The sequence below is a fragment of the Amblyraja radiata genome, chromosome 13 (genome assembly GCF_010909765.2).
Source record: "Amblyraja radiata isolate CabotCenter1 chromosome 13, sAmbRad1.1.pri, whole genome shotgun sequence".
In the NCBI taxonomy this organism is placed as follows: Eukaryota; Metazoa; Chordata; class Chondrichthyes; order Rajiformes; family Rajidae; genus Amblyraja; species Amblyraja radiata.
This window is the reverse complement of record NC_045968.1, coordinates 44,634,076-44,659,857: the sequence shown is the minus strand read 5'-3', so window position 1 is coordinate 44,659,857 and position 25,782 is coordinate 44,634,076. Positions and strand designations below refer to the sequence as shown.

At 40.3% G+C, this 25,782-nt stretch overlaps 1 protein-coding gene across 1 annotated transcript in view; it reads right to left on the bottom strand.

The window, feature by feature from the left end:
• Window positions 1–291: 291 nt before the first annotated feature.
• The window catches only part of gk5 (glycerol kinase 5), a 68,628-nt gene continuing 43,137 nt past the window's right edge, over window positions 292–25,782 (bottom strand). The window contains exons 6-16 of the mRNA XM_033031912.1: window positions 18,926–19,001; window positions 17,194–17,255; window positions 16,942–17,015; window positions 15,277–15,337; window positions 14,104–14,230; window positions 11,908–12,012; window positions 9,570–9,664; window positions 6,168–6,271; window positions 3,667–3,726; window positions 3,299–3,432; window positions 292–1,305 (exon numbers count right to left, since the gene is read on the bottom strand). Coding sequence (XP_032887803.1) covers window positions 1,148–1,305; window positions 3,299–3,432; window positions 3,667–3,726; window positions 6,168–6,271; window positions 9,570–9,664; window positions 11,908–12,012; window positions 14,104–14,230; window positions 15,277–15,337; window positions 16,942–17,015; window positions 17,194–17,255; window positions 18,926–19,001 — 1,056 coding nt within the window. The 3' untranslated portion in view covers window positions 292–1,147. The remainder of the gene's footprint in view (window positions 1,306–3,298; window positions 3,433–3,666; window positions 3,727–6,167; window positions 6,272–9,569; window positions 9,665–11,907; window positions 12,013–14,103; window positions 14,231–15,276; window positions 15,338–16,941; window positions 17,016–17,193; window positions 17,256–18,925; window positions 19,002–25,782) is intronic.

The window sequence follows — 25,782 nt, the reverse complement described above, 5'->3', positions numbered from 1 at the left end:
CGTGGGACAGGCCCTGTACGGGGATCACTCAACCTCCGCGCAGCCCCCGCTTCCGGTTTGGTCGTGCTCGCCGCATGCAGTCGCATGCTGGTGGGACAGGCCCTGTACGGGGATCACTCGACCTCCGCGCGGCCCCCGCTTCCGGTTTGGTCGCGCTTGCCGCATGCAGTCGCATGCTCGTGGGACAGGCCCTTTACATGCCTGTCTCTTACATTACTGGAGTTCAACTGAATGGAAGATGACTTAACCAGTTCAAAATTTCATATCTTTTCCAAATATGATTTTTTCTTCAAAACATACAATATAATAAAGTAAAATTGAAATTAGGTTTCTTTACTCTTTTCCAAATAGTTTTATGGCAAGGCATTACGCTTTGATAATTAATCAGCTTAATCTAAGTTGTTCTGCCTTTTGACAAAACATTTGGCAGAACTACGTCACTTATAGTGAAACGTTTAATAAGGCACATGTTGGTAATCTGTAAACTTATGTAAGGTAAATTAGATCATTTGGATGGGATTAATAAAGATATTGTTATATTAAAATACTCAGTACTCAGAGCTTTCCTGCAAATGGATTGTGATTTGTTGTCCAAAAAAAATTGTTTTTCTATCTCTAGAATCTTGCCGAGTCCCAAATGCTTTACATTAGTGAAGTGTAATTAATGTTGTAATCAGACAGACATCATTGGAATTAGAAATGCAATGTTAGCTTCAGGCCCAAAGAGGTAAGTTAAAAATCTCCTAATAGTTTTGATATTTGTTCCATAACAGAGATTACAATGAAATGGAGCTGACATGTAGAAAAGGCATGTCACAATCCAGCCCCTCCCATACAGTTTTCACCAATTTAGCCCTGCATTTCACAATTTTGAATGTCATTTCGACACAATGACAGATGGCACTGGGAATAAATAACGAAACATGAATTTCAATATTTTTGCCTATTGTTGCAGGCACAATTGGTTTTACATTGGCAAGCTTTTCCACAGCAATTTCTACAACAAAATTGAATGCGGAATTTATAGAAATTCCATATTTCCCCCCTTTAGATTTATTGATGCAAACCTTGTCTAGGGAAACGGTTTGTACTTGGAACCTTTACGTTAGTAAGCTCGTTCAGTGCTACCTTTTATTCAAGTAAAAATTCACTCCTGTTTTGTTTTATTGTACCAGTGCATGGATCGTTTCACAGCCAATTCCCAGTTCTCTAATGTGGGTTTAAAGTTATGTAGCACAGCTTGTGGTCTGAAGATCTTTTCCACAGTTCTCATCTTCACCAAATCTTCTTGGCTTTCCCAGTATCCTGTAACAGCGTGAAACAATATTAATAACATCTCTAAGCTATAAAAATAAATGAAATCAAAATCGCGTCAATGTTGTACAAGCTTTTGCATCAGAATAGCAAGATCCACATGCGCCCTGATCCACACCAGTCCTCTAATTTTGGTGAAAAGTCATGGGCTGGAGATTCTACATAGTCTGCGATTTCCAGTCCTTTTTTCAGAATTCCAACAACTGCAGGTTTTAATTTCATTTTTGTTTAAGTTCTGTCTAATTATAAAGGGGGTTAAAATATATGTAGATTCTTTAATGTTGCTGGTTGCAAACGCAAATAACAAACGTCGAGCCAACAATGGAACACCTTTTGATTGATTGAAAGATACAGCACAGAAAAGGCCCTTCAGCCCACTGAACCCACACCGACCATCGATCACCCGTTCACACTAGTTCTACGTTATTCCACGTTCCCACCCCTACACGCGCAATTTACAGAGGCCAATTAACCTATAAATCTGCACGTCTTTGGGACGCGAGGGGAATCCGGAGCACCCGGAAGAAACCCATGTGGTCACAGGGAGAACGTGCAAACACCACACAGGTCAGGATTGAACCGGAGTTTCTGGTATTGTGAGCTGGTAGCTCTACCAGCTGCATTGCTGTTGAAAACACATTGAAGCCCCTTTATTGATGATAATCAACTGTTAACTATACAACATTGGCCAGTACAACAATGCACCAAAGACAATACACAAGACACACTCAATTCCAACAAGTGTACACACTATAAAAGAGAATGTCAAGTTTTAACAGCATTATCAGGACTACAACATCACTTAAACTTTACTGGCAAAAGCACTCAACATTGAACCATGTGAACCCTGCCCCCTGTAAAGACTCCATCCCCTACTCCCAATTCCTCCGCCTACGCCGCATCTGTTCCCAGGATGAGACATTTCATACCAGGGCATCGGAAATGTCCTCGTTCTTCAGGGAACGGGGATTCCCCTCCGCCACCATAGATGAGGCTCACACCAGGGTCTCATCCATACCCCGTAACACTGCTCTCTCTCCCCATCCCCGCACACGCAACAAGGGCAGAGTCCCTCTGGTCCTCACCTTTCACCCCACCAGCCGGCAAATACAACACATAATCCTCCGCCATTTCCGCCACCTCCAACGTGACCCCACCACTCGCCACATCTTCCCATCTCCCCCCATGTCTGCCTTCCGCAAAGACCGCTCCCTCCGCAACTCCCTCGTCAATTCTTCCCTTCCCTCCCGCACCACCCCCTCCCCGGGCACTTTCCGTTGCAACCGCAAGAAATGCAACACCTGTCCCTTCACCTCCCCCCTCGACTCCATTCAAGGTCCCAAGCAGTCGTTCCAGGTGCGACAAAGGTTCACCTGTATCTCCTCCAACCTCATCTACTGCATCCGCTGCTCTAGATGTCAGCTGATTTACATCGGTGAGACCAAGCGTAGGTTGGGCGATCGTTTCGCCGAACACCTACGCTCAGTCCGCAATAACCTACCTGACCTCCCGGTGGCTCAGCACTTCAACTCCCCCTCCCATTCCCAATCCGACCTCTCTGTCCTGGGTCTCCTCCATTGCCAGAGTGAGCAACAGCGGAAATTGGAGGAACAGCACCTCATATTCCGTCTGGGGTCCTTGCGTCCTTATGGCATTAACATTTAATTCTCCCAATTTGGCTAGCCCGTGCTGTCTCCTCCCCTTCCTTAACCCTCTAGCTGTCTCCTCCCACCCTCCCATCCGCCCGCCCTCGGGCTCCTCCTCCTCCTCCTCCTCCCCTTTTCCTTCTTTCTTTCCCCACCCCCCATCAGTCTGAAGAAGGGTTTCGGCCCGAAACGTCGCCTATTTCCTTCGCTCCATAGATGCTGCTGCACCCGCTGAGTTTCCCCAGCAATTGTGTGTACCATGTGATAAGTAAGTTTGATTTCCAAAAATAATTTTATATAAAGAAACAGAACATCAAAGTTAAGGATTTTTGGCATACCAATTGCAAGACCCGCGAAAAACGCTGCCCCACGACAGGACATATCCACCCAGCTAGGCTTCTCAATGTCACACATAATCAGATCGGTGGTGAGTTGCATGACAAAATGGTTGTTGGATATACCACCATTTGCTCTGTAAATAAGAAAACAAAAAGGTAAATCAGCAACAACAACAAAAAAACCCAAACAAATTGTACGAATAGTCACGAAAAACTTTGAATGCTAAATAGTTCTGAATGACTTCTAGTTAAAGCTGTAAATTTTCCTCATTCGTTTTGGCCATTTTAGCAAATTAATCATAGAATGCAGAATATTGATTGGGCAAAATTAAATAAAACCAGCGCTCTGAAATTCAAATGGATCATACCTGATACGTGTTATTGGAATGCGGATATCTCTCAGCATTGTATCATATAGTTGTTTGTTCCTGTACAAAAAAAAATCAAGTAGAAAATGTCACCGAATACAGAAAGCTGGGAAAGAAAATGTTAAATCACACTTTGATGTACCAATAAAATTGTTGCAAATTTCCAAATTTTCTTCACTTAAGAGTTTAGATATGCCCTGTCATTCAAGGGAACAGGAAGCACGATACATATTGGTTGTGGAATATAAGCAACATGCAGTAAATTCAAACTTCCTGCTTGTCAGAAGGTTGCAGTGGCTCGTTTACAGTTGTCATACACCATCAATTGGGGTGCAGTCACAATTTTTTTGGTAATTCAGAAAATGTTTTTGGTTTATATTTCTACAACTGAGATTACAAAGCAGCCAGTCTTCATGATGGGGACCCAAGGAACACTGTTAGATTCAGTAAGCAGATTACTACAGGTCAGGAAACTTTTAAAAGGAAGAAAAGGATACAGAAAACTATGAGTTCCACAGGCCTGATTCAATTGCAAAACCATCAGCAACCAAAACTGTAGCAAATAACCTGCAATGGAGAAAAATATTTCCACTCTTGCAATATGCAAGCTTCCCTTGGTATTTATGTGGAAGGAATTAATGGAGCTGTACCAACTGTAAAGTAGCTTCAGCAACACCGGCTAAACTTTGTCATAGTTCTACCCTCCAGTAAAGTATGTTCTACAAGCCTCAGAAGGCATTACGTTAAATGAAGAACATTTAATATTTCCACGACGTGCTCACATGATTAGTGGTTGTAATTTATTGTCAGTTTGTTATTTGAAAACCATGGGAGTTATCTCCAAGGAATGCACCGTAACAATCATTGTTCAGCGAGCTGTGGCTACATGCATATCTCTAATGGACAGCCAAGCCTTCCCCGTTGTCTGATGTTCTAGAAAGCCAGTTTACATTATTACAATGGCTCAGCGATACATTGACCATGGACTAAACATAATCTGGCCAAGTATGAGGGTTTTAAGCTTGCATTTCTTTAAGACAATCAGTGTATCTGTAACTGAAGGCAATCAGTTTTCTCCACAGATGTTCTCCACACAAAGTTTGAATGTACTGCATGTTGCTTATTTTCCACAACCAATATGTATCGTGCTTCCTGTTCCCTTGAATGGCAGGGTATATCTGAACTCTTAAGTGAAGAAAATCTGGAAATTTGCAACAATTTTATTGGTACACATAAAAGCCATTCCCGGGGGAATCCGAGAGTTCCTCACAAAGACAGTAGTGGGTAAAAGGAAAAAGCTCACCAGAAGTGGGTACCATTAAAGGCACTTGAACAGGTATAAAGGGTAAGAACATTTTAGAGGAATATGGCCAAACATAGACAAATGGAATTAGCATAGAACAGCATCTTGCTTGGCAAGGTCGAGTTGGGCTGAAAGATGTGTTTCCATGATGTTTAACTATGAATGTATTAGATCCATGGCCTTGTTAGTTATGGCTCTTCCAGTTACATATTCAAGTCTTAGAATTTTCTGCCCTAATCACCACCTCCAGTGAAGACTTCCTGACCGCTCTGATCTATTGTGAGTGGCGAATTTCTTTCCTGCCCCTTTGACCCTCCCATAAAATTACTTTAATCCATGGAACATTGATCCAAAAGAACATTGGCCTTCGTCAGAGTATTGAGTATAGGAGTTGGGAAGTCATCTTGCTGTTGTACAAGACGTTGGTGAATACATTTAGAGTATTGTGCTCAGTTTTGGTCACCATGTTATAGGAAAGATCTTGTCAAGCTGGAAAGGGTGCAGAGAGGATTTATAAGAATGTTGCCAGGGCTCGAGGGCCTGAACTGAAGGGAGAGGTTGAGCAGACCATGGCATTATTCCTTGGAGCACAGGAGGATGAGGGTGATCTTATAAAGGTGTAGAAAATCATGAGAGGAATAGATCGAGTAAAAGCACAGAGTCTTTTGCCCAGGGAAGGGAAATCGACAACCAGAGGACATGGGTTTAAGATGAAGGAAGGGGGAAAGATTTAACATGAATCTGAGGGGTAACTTGTTCTTTTTTTTTTACACACAAATGGTGGCAGGTGTGTGGAACGAGCTGCCAGAGGAGGTACTTGAGGCAGAAACTATCACAATGTTTAAGAAATGTTTAGACAGGTACCTGGATAAGATAGTTCTGGAGGGACATGGACAAAACATAGGCAGGTGGGACTAGTGTAGATGGGGCATGGTGGTCGGCGAGGGCAAGTAAGACTAAAAGGCCCCCTTTCCACGTTGTATGATTCTATGAAAATATCTTATAGTATGGGGAAACAAATGTTTGATTCATAAGGTAAGGCAAGTAAATATAGATCTAAAGTCAGTTCGATACATACAATTTTTTAACATATTTTATAAGATTTGCTGTTACATATAGGGATAAATAATAAGAGCAGAAAAGCACCATGCCTCACAGGGTTCAATAAACACATTGCATTGGCTTCTTTTTCACACACCTGAAGGCTATGGATTCCAATATTGCTCGGACTAGATGCATTTTGTTTGTTGAAGGTTTCAGTCCCATAAATGACGCACATGCATTCGGATCATTTAAAGGTGCCTGACCAAAAACAAAACATATCACAGTGATGTAGTTCCATGCCATGCACAAAAGGTTATCATAGTAATAGAAGCATGTTGTTCAATGCCATGCACATAAGGTCATTATTTTTTTTTTTTAAATGACAGAGAAAGGAGAGTGATAGACTATAAAGGAGGAAATTTCTCTCGTTCTCAATGTTGTCATTTTCATAACTTAAATGGAGGCATCACCTTAAAATACCACTCATCCTTATGTACACGGGACGCAAAAATAATGGACCAATGCATTTGTACACCGTCACAAACTACTGAATGCTCCTTGACATCTAATTCATGATATACATCACATAAATTAGCAAGAAACATCTGCTTTAGCAACAACTCGAAAAGCAACTGAGATATTCTACAATGTTGTGGATAAATCGCTCATTGCAGCAGCATGTCAGCCAAATAGACCGCAGATTTGATAATTAGCTACATTGTTCAGCCAATGCATTATTTGGGGTTGACCCAAGAGGTCCTCGTATGCTGGAAAGGTAATGGAGATTAATCATAATCATCATAATACTTTATTAGCCAAGTATGTTTTGTACAGTCTGATTCTGAGTTCTGTCTAATATACTGTTCCTTCACAATGTACATACACGTACACCCAAAATGGGATGACTAAAATAGCCAGAAAGAACAAATAGCAAACTGGTTCAGTTTATGCTCATGCATGGCAAATGACCTGTGGACCCTTTAGCAAGGTTGACCTCCATAATGAGAATGAAAGAGAATGAATTACAAACAATTGTAAGCAAAGTTCCAAATTTAATTAAAATAATGCAGTTTAAAGGTTTGTGTATTATTCCCAAGTTTCTCCAATGTGAAAATCACAGTCTTTATTTCAGCATCTGGACAATGATTGAATGTAATTTGTGTTCCAAGTTATTTACTTTTTGCTTTGAGTCTTCTTCCAGTTGGTTGATAAGCCCTCTCTATGTTTGTCCGGTCACTGGGTAACACAGATCCCCTGCAGGAGGCACCAAGTTCAAACTTAAACCCAAAAAGAGTAAGCTTGTGCCAACAAACACTAAAATGAAATACCCTCTGGATATCATCATCAAGTGCATTTTCTCACTGCTGTCTGCCAAAATCAGCCCCATCGTTTCTCACCCCCTTCAAGATATAGGAAAAAAAGTGAGGAGTGGGCACACAATACATGCACTTTATATAGCAACTTATAACACGGCAAGTCATTTCAATGGTCTTCACACGAACAAAGCAGACTGAAGGGACATTGAAAAAATTACAGGAAATAACAAGTTAACTAAAGCTTGATCAAGTTTGAAGGAGGTCCTACACCATAGAGACAGTGATGATGAAGGAGTGGGTTTTGGCCGGTAATTGTAGAAAATGTAGTCAGAATGACTGTTCATGATGGAGAAAATTAAAAGGGATATCAAAGCAAAAGGACATAGGCTTAAGGTGAGAGAAAGAAGTTTTAAAGGGAATTTGAGGGGAAAGTTGTTTTTTTAAAGCAGAAAATAGTTGATAAGTGAATGATGTCAGAGGAGATGGAGGAGTCATTTATTATGTTTAGATAGGCAAGGCTTAAAAACAGGTAAATGGGATTAGAGTCGATGGATAGAAAGGGTGGCATGGACATGGTGAGCCAAAGGCCCCATGTGCTAGACAATTTGATGACTAAGAGGTAAATAAATAAATACAATTTGATTTGAGTTTCTGGAAAATCCACATCAATCCACATCACAAAATACACCCTTAAAATCAAAATCAACTGGCTTCCAGTGTAATCCGCTAATACATATTGCCAGCTCTTAAAATGCCTCCATGAAAGTGAACAACATTATCTATTATCCTCCACTTTGTTTTTCCAATGTAAAACTTACTTTTAATGGGAATATTGATCTACAAATTGTAAATTTACAAATTGTAGTTACAAATCATGAAATCAAGATGTTGTTGACACACTTGCAGAACAACACATTGTGGAGGGATAATATATTCACTCTTTTGTGTATTGTGGATCAGAAAGTACAGTCACACGCCACTTAAAAGTATTTCTGGTAATACTTTAATATCAGCACATTATGGCAGAAATTACCTTGTATTGCACATTTCAATTTCAGAATCCATTTCCTTTCAATTTGAAGGGATGACAGTAAAAAAAAGAGCAAAATAAAACCCGTCATTTTCCCTTAAAGATGCATGAACACCATTGTAACTGACTAACTCATCACAAATATACAACTATTTTGTAATTTGTTGGACCTTGAAAAATAGGCCTTCAGAACGCAGGTAACACCAGGAAGAGAACAATTACTGCTGAACACTGTGGCCTCTCTCATTAACTGCTCCTACAATGGAGTTCAATAGGGAATTCCAGCATTTTGAATGGAGGATGATGAAGAAACAGTGATGCATTGTTTCTCCAATTATGGTTTTTGTGGCCTGCTATCAAGCTACATAGGCTGGTGTACATTAACATTTACATATTTATCAGACTTGCCCTTTGGTCTAGAAAACTGGACAACCAATCTATCAAACAAAATACTACTGTTTAAAATACTACAAATTAACACTGGAACAGTAAAAATTAACATTTAAATAATTTCAAATATCAAGAGAAAATGACTTCAAATGTTGGTTGGTAAAGTTAATTACATCTCACTATTCAAGCTGAAATTCTACTCCTTTTAGGTTTTCTATGAACACTGGTTGATTATAAAAGGGATTCAATATTTAAAGGACGCCTTCTATGGAACTAATCCCCAAATATTTTGGTAGGAAATGAAGATTAAGCATTAGCTGAGGCTTTCTTTCCTGCTTCCTTCATTTCAAAATTGAATCTGGAATGAGAGTTCTAATCTAACAGTGAATTTCGCAAGTGATGAAAAGAACAATATAAATCTCCAAAACAAGTTGGACATTACAGAAATACATGTGTTCGGCTGGAGCATACATATAAAGCACAGGGGGGTAAAAAATAACAGAATTGATAAAAGATACAATGCAGCAGTGAAAAGAAAAAAACAGATGTTTTAATAGGGAGTGATTCAAGGGTGAGAATATTATTGGTGTTACTGATCAACGATGAAAGATGCGGAGCAGATCAAACACTATCAGCCTTGCCTACAGTTTGTTGGGGTATTTAAATGTGATTACTTTTAATTATCAATTTCTAAAACCTAAAGAGATACATTCACACAACTTAAAAAGGTAATTAAGGCATTGATTGAACAAAGTTAATTTTAAATACTTTCGACTTAATGCAGTCAGCAGAGGACAACGAGCATGTTATTCAGATTTACCTGTAATCCGCTGAAAGATGGAACAAAGAATACACCATCTGAATTTTGAACTTCCTGTGCCATCTTTTCTGTTTCATTAACATCAGTGAATAAGCCTGGAACAATGGGAAAATGAAATTAGGTAGGAGCTGGGATGTTACAGCAGGTTAAACAAAAAGGTCATCCTGTCTCCAGTCTAGTCCACAGCTATGGGAAGAGAGGATTCCTTGTGTTAATCACAAAATTAAATCAAATTGAACACATTTTGATCCAAAACCTAACAAGTCAAAATGTACTATACGCTGGGAGTGTAAGGATGAGATATTGTGGATTTGGGAAGAAGCTCAGTTTTCATGTATGTGAAAGATTTTTGTTGATGTTATCACAGGATATGGAGCAAAAGCAGGTGAATTATACTGGAGGTACAGATGAGTCGTGTCTAACTGAATGATAGAATAATAAGGAGGAATGGCCTGCTCCACTTCCCAATGTCCGGAGAAGGGTATTGGAGAAGAAATAGATAAACAGAGATATCTACAAGATAAACAAGGTAAAGGAAGGCCAAGTGGTGGCCCGGGATACATGGAAGGAACTTGATGACAAGCTTCTATTGCTACATGACAGTGGAGCAGCACGGTGTCGCAACGGTAGAGTTGCTGCCTTAAAGAGTCAGAGACCCGTGTTTGATCCTGACTACGGGTGCTGTCTCTACGGAGTTTGTACGTTCTCCCTGTGACCGCGTGGGCTTTGGGTGCTTTGGTTGCCTCTCACTCTCCAAAGACTTCCAGGTTTGAAGGTTAATTGGCTTTGGGAAAAATTGGAAATTATCCCTCGTGTGTAGGGTAGTGCTAGTGTACGGGGATTGCTGGTCGGCATGGACTTGGTGAGGCAGAAAGACCTGTTTCCATACTGTCTCTCTAAAATCTAAAAGTAAATGTTTGGGGAGAAGCATATATAATATACATTTGAAATATAATCGATTAACCTTAATAAATACAAGAAAAAAAATTTCAAAAGAGGAAGCAACTAACCACATGGATGAGGATATATTAAAATGAGTTGGGGATTTCAGAAACCGTGGCTAACGAGGCCAATTAGGTGGCCTTTAATGACGTAGCAGATAGAATGAAGTCAAAATGCAGTGAATGTGGCATTTGTGAGCTTTCAGAAACAATAAGGTACATCAAACAAGTAAGTTATAAGAAACAAGATACCAGAAGAGATTAATGCCCAGAAGGCAAAACAACACAAAGAGGATTAAAGGTTCAAAACCTGTTTAGGAATGAGACTGAACACAAGCAAGGGACAGGATAGTCTCTCAGTGGTTAGAAATGGTTCTCTTCTGAAAACAAATCTGTTGAGTGCATATTGGATATTAAAGGTGCCTCAGGTTTACAGATAATTTAAAATAGGAATCACAAAAAAATTGAGTGCACTGTATTGCCCATCGCAGATGGTAAAATGTGAAGAAAGTGTATAAAGTGACACATTCTGGTTTGAAAAATAAAAGTTTCTATAACATTTGAAAAGTGGGTGTATTTGTTGTGAAAAAGCTGTTGCGAAAAATCAAAGACATTTGAGAATTGGTCTATAAAATCAGCACTTCGGTTCATAAAATATCAATGTATTTGTGTTATGGCAGAAAGAATTAGCAAAACCCTTAGAAATCTGCTACCTCAAAGTCTTCTGGAAGTTTAGCTCCATCAAAATGTTTAAAAAATACTTCCTCATCCTCCTCAGAATCTTCGAGTGTTAACGCCTTGAAATATTGTGAAGAGCCATACGTAGTAGTGCCTTGGGAAATCCATTGTGTGTACACAAATGTTGCACAAAAAACACAACGTATGATTTAATGCAGGAACATAGAGGTGTGATACGAGTTGAGCAGGATTGTAAAATTGATTAAGTGCGACGAAACAGAGAGGTGAGTCCGTTTCTCAACTGAGATGTAATAGCATGTCTATATAAATAAAAACTTTAAGACCAAAGCTGGAGAATAATGTATGGTTTAAAAAATTATACCACAGAAACAATCCAGGATTCATCTCTAAATAACTAAAACAGTAAAAACATTGGATGGGAAATCTAGGAAATTAAGGAAGAAATTCCATTCTCCTACGCCTCACTTTGAAATAAAAATGCATTCAGAATCCAAATGATGGAAGTAGAAACAGAAAGAAAGAATCATCTTTTTATTTTAAAAAGGTGATGTAATATTTATTGATATAACAGATATTTCTTAAACTACCAATTTTAGATATTAAAATATTTGCATGTGCAGCATTATAAACTTAAATCAAACAGCAATGTGTTCTATGCAAAGGGAAATGTACACCACACCTATGTAGTAGTACCTTACCTATCCTCTGTGCCCACTGGATCACTTTGCCCGTATCGGCAGCATTTCCTTCTGCTATATACGTTACTTCAGATCCAATTTTCCAGCCAATCAATGGATAAAGTCCTGCATTGATAGAGTCAGAGTCTTAGAGCGTGAAAACAGGCCCTTCAGCCCAACTTGCCCACACTGGCCAATATTTCCCATCTATACTCATCCCACCTGCCTGCATTTGGCCCATATCCCTCTAAACCTGTCCTATCCATGTACGCATCTAAACGTTTCTTAAACGTTGCAATAGTCCCTGCCTCAACTACTTCCTCTGGCAGCTCATTACAACACCCTTTGTGAAAAAAGTTACCCCTCCGGTTCCTATTAAATCTTTCCCCCCTCACCTTAAACCAACGTCCTCTGGTTCTCGATTCCCCTACTCTGGGCAAGAGACTGTGTCTACCCGATCTATTCCTCTCATGATTTTGTACACCTCTATAACATCACCCCTCATCCTCTTGTGCTCCAAGGAGTATCTCGTATCCTGGCGAACCTCTCCCTATAGCCCAGGCCCTCGGGTCCTGGCAAAGTTCTCGTAAATATTCTCTGCACCCTTTCCAGCTTGACAATACCTTTCCTGCAACGTGGTGCCCAAAACTGGACACAATACTCTAAATGCAGCCTCACCACCATCCAATACAACTGCAACATGACCTCCCAACTTCTATACTCAATTCTCTGACTGATGAAGGCCAATGTGCTAAAAGCCTTTTTGACCACCCTATCTACCTGTGATTCCACTTTCAACGAACTATGTGTCATAGAAACATAGAAAATAGGTGCAGGAGGAGGCCATTCGGCCCTTCGAGCCAGCACCGCCATTCATTGTGATCATGGCTGATCGTCCCCAATCTGTCTGTACTCCTAGATCACTCTACTCCACAACATTTCCCAGAGCCCTACCATTCATAGTGTAGAACATTAGGATGCACGTTTCAGATTCTGCCCATTCAGTGATGTGATGTTCCACTTTTACATTGTACTTGGATGACCAATAGAGCCATGTTTACAGAATCATGACTGGGGAAACCACAGGAGGAATTTCAACTCAACCCTCAGGGTTTTTTTTAAATGTCCAACAATAATGACCATCATTTGAATGAATGCCAGCAGAACTAGCCATGAATACTCGGGCCATGAGATATTGGGCCATGATATATAGAGATACAGCATGGAAACAGACCAGGTCCACGCTAACCATTGATCACCCGCTCACCCGCTCCCTACACACGGGGCAATTTACAGAGGCCAATTAATCAACAAATCCCTACAGGAAACCCACGCGATCGCAGGAGAACGTGCAAACTCCACACAGTCAGCACCTGAGTTCAGAATCGAACCCGGGTCTCTGGCTCTGCAAGGCAGTAAATCTACCACATGCACCACTACGCCACCCTGGAATTAAAGATGTGCATCCAAGTAATACAGAAACCACTTAGTTGATTTAAAAATAATTAACTTTTTCAGGTCAAATAACTCCATATCTACATCAAGTACAGCACAGTCACCAGAGGGTTAGGATAAAACTGTGAAGGAATGATAAGTTAGTTGGTCATGTTAGATTGGGGCAATCATTAAAAGCCACAACTAAGACTAAGCAATGGTCAACATTTATGAAACAAATACATGATCTGCACTTTCTACAGCAAAAGCACACAAGGATAAGCAAGCTTTCCATGTCTTACAACATTTCTTAAAGATTGTATTTGACGCAAGAAAAAGTAGTTGGTCTGCAGATTGGCAGCTGTTTAAATTTCAGTAAAATAGGGCCAGAAACCTGAAGAATCGGCATGTTGGAGTACATGTGTAAACTTGGTAGGAATACAAGTGAAATGTAAAATTTCTGCTTGTAAAAGGTATAAAATAATTAAAACGATTACCACTTATGGCAGTTTTGGAAATACGATGTACTGTGCCTGGAGCAACAGATGCAAAATAAACTTATTTTGAATCCAGGAACTTTGCGTAACAAAGTGCAGTCTTTAAAAAAATGTCACAATTTATTGCATAAGCAGTACAAGATTATTGTGAATATTTACATGGATTGCAACCTCAGACTCTGCATTGACTCTGCTCCATGTGTCTGTTGCATGTCTTTCATTAACCGATGTTTCATTCATTTAGGATGCTACAGTGGGCAACTGCGATTGAAGAATGGTCAAGTACCTGTTACAGACGTGTGGGGTTTGGTTCCAGTATTGATGGACATAAAGGTGCCTGTTCCCATTGTGAGCTCTACATCTCCTGGTTGAAAGCAGCATTCTCCGAACATGGCTGCTTGCTGATCCGCTGCCTGGTGAAAATTCAACAAAATATGTCACACTGCTGTGAAGCTAATTATCACATACACTCTCCACGACCATGCCTCTTTCCCAATGCTCCTATTGTCCTTATATTCACTATGTGAAATGGGAGACAGTCACTTGACAGAAATCAATGAAAGACACAAATGCTGAAGTGTGTGTGTGTGTGTAAATCTTCTATTCCCATTTCCTGGGCCATTTTACAAGAAACCGACGGAGGGGAAATTTTCCAGGGTAATTTTGGATCTTTTCTCATAAACCACCTCTCCACCCTTCCATTCAACGTGACAGGAAAAGATACAAAATAAGCCGATAGTGCCAAGCAGCAAACAGAACGGTGGGAGAACTCAGCAGGTCAATTAGCATCTGTGTTGTCAAAAGGGCAAAGTCGACATTTAGGGTCGAGATTCTGCAATATGAACAAGGTGGATGAGGGAAGTTTTCCGGTGCACGGCAGTATTAAGGGAGGTGAGATAGAAGCTGCTGGATGATAGGTGGACCAGATGGGGGAAGAGTAGTGGGTAGAAGAAACCAGGTGAGGCAGGAAGGGAGTGGAACAGCAGGTACCATCTGCTGTCTCTTTTGTCTGATGGCTCAAAATGTAATCATTTTATTCCCTCCACAGACACTCCAGTACTTTAAGTTGACAGAGAAAACTTTTAAAATAACTATTGCTTTTAAGGAAAAAAATCTATCAAGAAAAATCTCTAAAATTAACAATGATTACCGTAACTTGAAGACTTTAAAAGACCTGCAACATTTCTCATTATTGTTTTTTCTTAAACAAGGTAAAAAATAGTATTTGCAATGCAATTTACTGTCTATTTGTGCAGCTTAAGGGGTCACTTGCAATGACAATACAGGATCTGTGATAGGAAACTGGTTCCAGGGTCAATGATGATCTTCAAAGTTAGGGTAGGATGGAACTGCAGATGCTGATTTATAAATGCTGCCTGACCCATTGAGCTACTTCAGCACTTTGTGTCTATCTTCAAAGTTACATTGATTTGAGTATTAAATACTCATCAGTACTCACCAATGCCATGATTGGAATAGTGGTTCCAAATATACTTATGTCAGTATAACCAAAATTGTAGCTAAGATATAGGAAGTAAAAGTACATTAAATTAATTAGCTGAATTACATTCTAGAAATGTATACTAACATTTGAATACCAAATCAAAAACTATGCAAGCCTTTTCTTAAGGCTATCTTATTCACCATTATCTACAAATACCCATGTGGTAATATGATATTGTGGTAATGATAGAACAGGGCATAACAATTGCAAGGTCTGGATGGTTAAAAGGTTTAACAGAGATGGAGAAAGAATAAAACAGTGGAATGAAATGAAAAAGTAGCATTGGAGACATGAAAGACTATAGATGTTGGAATCCCTGCACATATGTTGCCTGGACCCACGGATTTTCTCCAGGATGTTGTTTTTTGCTTAAGAGGAGACATTTCTGGATATGGTGCTGGGGAATGCAATAGACCAAGTACTAGGAGCAGAACACCTGGGTAAGTGTGATCACCATATGATGTGGCTTAGATTTGTAATAGAGAAAAGCAAGGTAATTCAAAATTAGATTTCGAAACTGCATCTGAGCTAACTTAGATGGAAGAGGAGTTGTCAAACCAAGCAAAACAATGTTGATAGAGGGAAAGAGAGAAAAATATAATAATTTGCAAGTGGACAATAAGAAGATGTTCAGAATGTCTCAGGGCACAAGAAAGGTACATTTCCAAAGGAGGGAAATGGTAGAGAGAAGCAAAGGTAGTACAATGTGGATGACAAGGATGGAAATATGTTGAAGACATTTATGGAAAGATAGACTAGCTGGACAATTTTGGTTCAATGATGCAGACAGAGAAATAAAAGCATAATTTCAGAATTGTACATGTACCCTGTAACAGTTATGTGTGGTTATATATTTCCTTAGCCATTCTTTTGTGCGTTCTTAATTCATATCTAAAAAATGTTCCAATAGGAAAATCCAGTTAAGTTCCTATTACAAATTAGCTTTTGAATCATTTCAAGGGGAAACAAGTCACACAGCTTAAATTTTGTGTGCGTTCAAGTACCATAAATTTAAATAATTTAACTTCAGTTTTATATAATGAGAATTAAGCAAATTGTTTCAGGATATTATTATTGTAAACAGACCTAATGTCAGAATATAAAATTAATCCCAAAAGGGTATGGAATGTCGTACTGTGCAGCTTGTGCAATCTACAGTTCAGTACAGAGTGTGACTCAACTTTGTACAACTTCCCTAATCCAACTACTTTTTCTTCATAAAAAATATATACATACTTCATACCATGTCGCTAAGGTTATATGTTCGACTGATGTTGATGTTAAATCTGCCCATCTGCCTTTTCTTTTAAAATCTCAAGCTTCAACCCAGTTTATGACTTATCGAACAAGGAAATTTGAATACAGATCAGCAAGCCACATTTGAAACTCTTCAGTGACAATGCCACTCCAATTAAAATTGCCACCATTACACTTTGTCCCTTATTATCAAATGAATCAGAATTTACAATATCTTTAATAACCACAGTTCAATATTTCAGATCAAGATCAATATTTCAGTCATGGATCCACCATCCATTCAATGCTGATCAGTTGTACTGCATTGTATTATATTAGCAATGCACAATGAATATGATTTAGAAACCAAATCAAGTTTCTTACCTGGTATCCTTCACTGGAGGGAGAATGGACACAGGCACTGAGAGGAGATTGGCAAGGAATGTACTCCAGCACAACTGAAATGACAATCATTAATTACTGCTAATTCGCAATACCTGTAGTACCGATCACCCACTGCCACAAATTAAACCTCTATACACGTTACATTTATTTCACAGTGTACCGTATTGTTGAAAATTCCTTATCATATACATTAAAAAAACCGATGCAGAATTAGAACAGGAATTAAAATACCTGATATGGGTCAAAGATTGCTGTAGTACTTGCATTCGAGAAATCTGTTGCAAATACAGCACCTATGTTTAAATATACAAAAGTAGAAGTGACTTATATGAAAATGCTTATGTTTTAAAGAGCAAGATTAAGTCTAGAAGAAGTCTTTATTTACCCATAGAAGTCATGCATTCCCTTTCTGCTGTTTCTAATTTTCTTTTTATTTCTGGGATATTTGTATACATTGCTTTTCCTAAAATACTGTTTCAGGGACCATTCTTCACACAGGGATACCCGAAACCGATGTTACACCAGATTAGCATCCCAGGTGATTCTTTCTCATTCCCATTATACACCATCTCTACAACATTGAGGTCAATCCTTGCACATGTCCTTTCCAGGCTGCAGTTCTAGGACCATTCCCTCTGGTGTGGGAATGAGGACACAACATCACACTGATGATTCAAATAGGTGGCATATTTTCCACATAAAGAGCGGAGGAAATCTAGCACTGCTCTGGGTGATCAATGGAAAGAGTTGGGATGCAGTAAATATCAGGAGGGTACTTAAAGGTGAATTATTATTAACCAAAAATATGTTCAAGGATCAAGCTTAGAATGGAATGTGCATAGAAGGCCAGAGCAAAGGAATAAATTGGGGTATGGGGGGGGGGGGGGGAATGGCCAGCGGAAGTAATGGAACACATAACTCATTTTTATTTTGGTTAAAACTCGACTTAAATATTTTAGATCCATTTGACAGGCAGGTTAAAAGTGAAAAGAATTTGAACAATTCCCTGAGACTTTCAATTGACAATGCAACACTCTTGATAATGCAACAGTTAACTTTCAATTGATAACTCTGACAAGACAACAGGCTTTGGATTTTAGTGGAGCTGGACTGGCAACATTTCTAGATATTTGATATTATTTTTACTAATACCTCATTTTTATACTTCACTTAAAAAAATGGTAAAGGGTATGATTGTAGATTTAAGTAAACCAACTACACTCAAAAGGAGTGCAGGGATCATGGTCCCAGTGAGCAAGATACCCAAGCCTCAGAATATCTGAAGAGTTCTTAGGCTTTGGAGATATAGGGCGGAAATAGACCCTTCGGCCAACCAAGTCCGCATCAACCATCGATCACTCCATGCACCATCCTACACACTAGGCACAATGTACAATTTCTACCGAAGTCAATTAACCTACAAACCCGCACGTCTTTGGAGTGGGGGAAGAAACCAGAGAAAACCCATGCAGTCACAGGGAAAACATACAAACTCCTGCAAATTCGAAGTCGGATAAAGGATTATTGGAGATTTACTATAATGAAGTATTGCAAGTCCTTCATGGGTTTTTTGTTAAATGGGTCGCTTTATTAAGCTTTGAGATACGAAGCAGGCAGAATGCTTCAACTGGGGTAGACATTTTTACAAGAGCTGTGACATGTGAAGCTCAATAACAGGTGTTTAAGAAGGAACTGCAGATGCTGGAGGAAAATCGAAGGTTGACAAAAATGCTGGAGAAACTCAGCGGGTGAGGCAGCATCTATGGAGCGAAGGAAATAGGCCTTGGTTCCATAGATATATGAAGTGAATCTCAATAACAGGTGTTTTTGCACAGGACAATACGATGTTCTTCAATTCATAACTTAGACAAAGTAGTTTTAATCAATTGTGGTACTGAATGAGGCTTTCAATGTTATTTTGGTGAACTTTACAATTAATCTTCCAGCCTAGCCTTTTACTTACCTTTTGTCAGTTTGTACAGCAGCCATGTGTCTATAGTGCCAAAGTAGCACCTATCTTCAGCTACAGCCTCTTGGACCTGCAAGGAAACAACTACAGTAGAATATCCAGAATAAGATCCCCAATGGATCACATTGGAAAATAAGCACAACAGAACCTTATTGTGTCAGAATGCATTTCAGCAAAACGATCCCCAAAACAGAACAGATAAATCCTCAATGTTTATGTATGAAATAGTTTTACCACAAAAACCTGTCATAGTAAACAGCCCAGAGAGTGCACAAGATGGGTCACTTCTGGAGGACAATGTTTTTACTGCTACAACATGTTTCCTAAATTACTGCTGTGATGGAACACTGTTTAGGACTTTGGTCAATGGATCCAGATATCCACATGTTGCAGCCTTTTTCAACTCCAGGGATGGAATATCTATTATTGGGATCAATAACATGCTTATTTATGTCCCCAGCCTACTCCAACTACATGTCTACTGTTGAGGTAGCCCTAGGATAGAATAGAATGCAATCTACACTTTCAACTTAACAGCAGCCATTTAAAGGGGGTAAAACAGAAACTGCTGGAAATGTTCAGCAGGTGCACAGTCGAGAGCATGCTGACCGGTTGCATCGTGGCTTGGTTCGGCAATTTGAGCGCCCTGGAGAGGAAAAGACTACAAAAAGTAGTAAACACTGCCCAGTCCATCATCGGCTCTGACCTTCCTTCCATCGAGGGGATTTATCGCAGTCGCTGCCTCAAAAAGGCTGGCAGTATCATCAAAGACCCACACCATCCTGGCCACACACTCATCTCCCTGCTACCTTCAGGTAGAAGGTACAGGAGCCTGAAGACTGCAACAACCAGGTTCAGGAATAGCTACTTCCCCACAGCCATCAGGCTATTAAACCTGGCTCGGACAAAACTCTGATTGTTAATAACCACTTTCTGCTATTTGCACTTTATCAGTTTATTTATTCATGTGTGTATATATTTATATCATGGTATATGGACACATTTATCTGTTTTGTAGTAAATGCCTACTATTTTCTGTGTGCTTAAACAAAGCAAGAATTTCATTGTCCTATACGGGGACACATGACAATAAACTCACTTGAACTTGAACTTGAGGTCATGACAATGCTAGCATTTCTCATAGACATCCTTTCACAAGAACAAAATAGCACACGTTTTCTGACCTGCGTAGTATTTCTAACACTTTTGTTTTTCTATCCAATGTTAAAGTATGCACTGTACTTTTCATCACTTGCATATTATGCAATTTTTTTAAAGTGAGTTTGTGACTTTGCACATATCACCTTAAAACTGATAACCCTAGAATTGCCTATTTGCAGCCAAAACCCTGCACTTCTTCAAATAATGCCCACAGCAGCTTCTGTCAGAATGCAGTGAATACACTCTGATGGACTCACCTTGTCTTTATTTCAACATCAACACATTCAGAAAACTTATATGAGAGGACTGAATGTAAAACTTGCAAAAGGGATTGGAGTTTAGATAGAATGCAAATAATAAAGAAATGGTAACTTAAAACAGAATGTTGGATACTGCCTGCAGGTCACACAGTATAAGGGGAGCCAGAAACAGTAATGTTTTGGGTCAATTTAAAAAAAAAAAAATCAGAACAGAAAGCATTCAAACTTTGAAGGCCAATTCACTGGATGTTTTCAAGAGAGAGTTAGATTTAGCTCTGAGGGCTAAAGGAATTAAGGAATATGGAGAAAAAGCAGGAACGGGGTACTGATTTTAGATGAGCAGCCATGATCATATTGAATGGTGGTGCTGGCTCGAAGGGCCTACTCATGCACCTATTTTTTTAAATGTTTCTTAGGGGCAGGATAGGGTGGACCAAATAAACGAGAATGTCTATGGTTAGGTGGAGATGAGGGGAGAATGATTGAAAAGGTGGAAGTAACAACCTGAGAGGATAACAAAGGCTTGTAAACCGGGAATGATCAGTCAATAGATTTCATGGGAGATTGATGAAAATGAAAGAGAGACGGAAAGAACAATGCTCGAACTGTAAATTGCAACATACTGTAGGAAGAAACACGACTGAAGCTGCAAATCTGAAATTAAAAAAGAGGAAGATCTGTAAATGCATGGAGAGAGAAAACTGCCCAGTCTGCAGAACTGACCCTAGGAGGGGAGGGCAAGATGACACTGTGTGGTCAGGCTGTGGTCTGATCCAACAGTGGCAGACATTCTGTGCCGGAGAAAAACCAAGATAGAGTTGATTCTTCTTTCTCCCCTTTCAGAATATCTAGCACTTAAAAGTTTTATTTTTTAAACAATCATGAGGATTCCAAAGTCTGTCAAAGAGGACAAAAGTAAGGACAAAAAGATAAAGCCTGGCCAAGACCACAGTAATTGGTGTTTGAAGAAATTGATAGGTGATGTTTCAGTCTGAAGAAGGGTCCCAACCAGGAACGTAGCCTATCCATGTTCTCCAGAGATGCTGCCTGATCAACTGGGTTACGTCAGCACAATGCCTTTTTGCGTAAACCAGCATCCGCAGTCTCTTAAGCCTCCATAATTGTTGTTGACCTTGTTTATTCATAACCCGACCATTGGACAAGAAAAAGACAATAAACAGAGAATAAGAGAGGGTGGGTTTCTTAAATGTGTATATTTTAATGCTAGGAGCATTGTAAGAAAAGTGGATGAACTTAGAGCCTGGATTGACACCTGGAAGTATGACGTTGTGGCGATCAGTGAAACATGGTTGCAGGAGGGCTGTGATTGGAAACTAAATATTCCAGGATTCCGTTGCTTCAGGTGTGATAGAATTGGAGGGGCAAGAGGTGGAGGTTGGGCACAATGGGCTAAGTATTCGGCTGGCAACCGGAAGGTAGCCGGTTCGAATCCCGCTTGGAGTGCATACTGTCGTTGTGTCCTTCGGCAAGACACTTCACCCACCTTTGCCTGTGTGTGAATGTGTGTGAGTGATTGGTGGTGGTCGGAGGGGCCGTAGGCGCAGATTGGCAGCCACGCTTCCGTCAGTCTGCCCCAGGGCAGCTGTGGCTACAGAAGTAGCTTACCACCACCGAGTGTGACTGAGGAGTGAATGAATAATGCGATGTAAAGCGCCTTGAGTATGAGAAAGGCGCTATATAAATCCCATCCATTATTATTATTATTGCTTATCAGGGAAGATATTACAGCAGTGCTTTGGCAGGATAGATTAGAGGGCTCGTCTAGGGAGGCTATTTGGGTGGAACTGAGAAATGGGAAAGGGGTAGCAACACTTATAGGGGTGTATTATAGACCGCCAAATGGGGAGCGAGAATTGGAAGAGCAAATATGTAAGGAGATTGCAGATATTAGTAGTAAGCACAAGGTAGTGATTGTGGGAGATTTCAATTTTCCACACATAGACTGGGAAACACATTCTGTAAATGGGCTGGATGGGTTGGAGTTTGTAAAATGTGTGCAGGATAGTTTTTTGCAGCAATACATAGAAGTACCTACTAGAGAAGGGGCGGTGCTGGACCTCCTGTTAGGAAATGAGAAGGGGTCAGGTGGCAGAGGTATGCGTTGGGGAACAGTTCGGGACCAGTGATCACAATACCATTAGTTTCAATATAATTATGGAGAGGGTCAGAACTGGACCTAGGGTTGAGATTTTTGATTGGAGAAAGGCTAACTTTGAGGAGATGCGAAAGGATTTAAAAGGAGTAAATTGGGACAGTTTGTTTTATGGGAAAGATGTGGAAGAGAAATGGAGTACATTTAAAGGTGAAATTTTAAGAGTACAGAATCTTTATGTCCCTGTTCGGTTGAAAGGAAATAGTAAAAATTGGAAAGAGCCATGGTTTTCAAGGGAAATTAGATACTTGGTTCGGAAAAAGAGAGAGATCTACAATAATTATAGGCAGCATGGAGTAAATGAGGTGCCTGAGGAGTATAAAGAATGTAAAAAGAATCTTAAGAAAGAAATTAGAAAAGCTAAAAGAAGATATGAGGTTGCTTTGGCAAATAAGATGAAAGTAAATCCAAAGGGTTTCTACAGCTATATTAATAGCAAAAGGATAACGAGGGATAACATTGGTCCATTAGAGAGTCAGAGTGGACAGCTATCTGGGTATATGGGACTAGGGGAGAATACGTGTTCGGCACGGACTAGAAGGGTCGAGATGGCCTGTTTCCGTGCTGTAATTGTTATATGGTTATATGGTTATTGTTTGATAAGAAGGTGTGAACATACCTTGCTGTCTAATGGGTTGGTGAATGTATTTTAGGACTCAACATCAGTACACCAGTTTGATGCAGAACAAAGGCAATTTTAAAAAGATGATTAGTTTCCTTGATTGCCTCTCAAAATGTCTACAGGAGAGATGGAGATCAGATATTCTGATGCATTTCATGGGAGCTAACAAAGGCACTCACAATAGATGAGCACCAGAAATTTCAAGTAAGAGCCAGGAGGTTTATTGTTAATAAGCAGTGTCTTTCCTTCCAAACTCTCAAGGTCGGTTGCGGAAGTGCCCCTGCAGCACGAAGATGGATGGGCGAAGAGAGGGACATCGGTTTGCTGGATGAAGGCAACAGCTGGAGGCCCTGCAGCAGCCTGAGACTCGCCGGGATCAAGCTCCGTTTGATAAGACCTAGAGCGTGGACTGGACTCTGAAAATGGCACCAGAACCCAACTCCTCTTGTATGCAGTCTCAATGGTCTATTTCTGTATACTTTGCTAATCAGGGATTGCGCTTGGTTATGGCAATACTTTACTGCACAGTTTGCAAAACAGGATTTCACTGTGCAATTGCAGATATGACAATAACGCACCTTTGACCATTGGAAACAAGAACGTGGCACCTTTGAGTCTTCAATGCATGCTACTCCATTTAAAAACTTGAAACACTTTTTTATTACACTTTTTTGACATAACATTTTCAGTGAATCCGACGTGTTTAATGGGATGCAAGAAACTGATCCGATGGTGAATTTAGCAGATCGTGGGAAACAAAAGTAGCGAGTTTTACCGCCTACTTTTCAGCTAGTTAAACATACAAACTAAAGGGCACGGAGGCGCAGCGGTAGAGTTGCTGTCAGACATCACCAGAGACCCGGGTTCGATCCTGACTACGGGTGCTATCTAGACAGAGTTTGCACGTTCACCCCGTGACCTGCGTGGGTTTTCTCAGAGATCTTTGATTTCCCCCCATACTCCAAAGACATACTGGTTTGGTACAAGTGTAAATTGTCCCTAGTATGTGTAGGATAGTGTTAATGTGCCGGGATCGCTGGTCAGTGCAGACTCGGTGGGCCGAAGGGCCTGTTTCCGCACTGCATCTGTAAACTAAACTAAATGTACGTCGAATATAGACACAAAAAGCTGGAGTTACTTAGCGGGACAGGCAGCATCTCTGGAGAGGAGGAATGGGTAAGGTTTTGGGTCGAGACCCTTCTTCCACCAAAATTCCGCACCAACCACCAGCCTGTCCCACAGTACAGTCCCTGGCACTGGTCACACATCCCGCACACTCTTCAGATCACCAGCTCACATTCTAATGAGCGACACAGATGCTGAATCGCTGGGATTTATGAACAGTGGGATACTGGGTTATCAGAAATGTCCTATAAATTGCAAAGACATTAGTTAGGAGGCCATGATTTGAGAAAAGGCCAGATTCCTTTCATATGTTGCCATACCCACACGCACAAGGTTGCAATCTATTTATAGAGAGCAGCTATTGAAGCGATTCAGCCCAACCCAGGAATGTACAATGCTAATTTTTGCAGTCGCAATTGGTGGAATATTGGCATGATCCAGAAAACCTGCCTTGAAATAGCATAGCATAACTGATGAAATGTTGGGGCTGGTGTTGTTCGTGTATTAACTCACTAGCCTTCAGAAAGTGGTCAGGTGATATGCATTCTGGAGCAGGTCCATATGCCAATTCCATATCTCTTCACCCTTCTTACAAATTAATGAGGACATCTGAACACAGATGAATTTGGGGATCTTCCCTGCCCCTAAAAATAATCCATGGAACAATTACAATTCTCATCAGAAATGATCTTAAAATGTCTTCATAGTTATAGTCAGAGAGTGATAATGTGGAAACAGGCCCTTTGGCCCAACATGCCCATACTGGCCAATATGTCCCAGCTACACGAGCCCTATCTGCCCGCATTTGGTCCATATCCTTCCAAACCTGTCCTATCCACAGTTGAAGGATAAATTAGGACTGGTAAAACAATATAACTGGAGTTCGATCAATTTATTTATTCTAGGGTAATGTAGTCCAATAGTTACTCATCTGGTATCCAGATGCTTCTATAACTGATTTAGGGACACGAGTTCAAAACCCAACAAGGCAGCTCATGAATTTAAATTCAGCAATAAAAGCTCATGATCTAAACAAGGGCTGTGGTAGTAATAAAACACAGACTTATACAGCATAGAATCAGGCCAGTCGGGCCAGCTTGCCCATGCTGACCAAGGTGCCCCATCCACACGACGCCCACTTGCCCATGTTAGTCCCATATCCCAAAAACTTTTCTATCCATGTATCAGTCCAAATGTCTTTTAAATGTTGTTATAGTTTCCGTCTTAAAAACCTCCTCCAGCTGCTTATTCCATATTCCTACCACCCTCTGGTGAGAGGGGAAAGATTTGACGGGAATCTGAGGGGTACATTTTTTTCCCCATACAGAGAGTGGTGGGTATATGGAATGAGCTGCCGGAGAGGGTAGAAACTATAACAACATTTAAAAGACATTTGGACAGGTACGTGGATAGAAAAAGTTTAATAGGATATGAGCCAAGCACAGGCAGGTGGGATTAGTGTAGATGGGGCATCTTGGTCGGCATGGGCTGGCTGGGCCGAAGGGCCTGT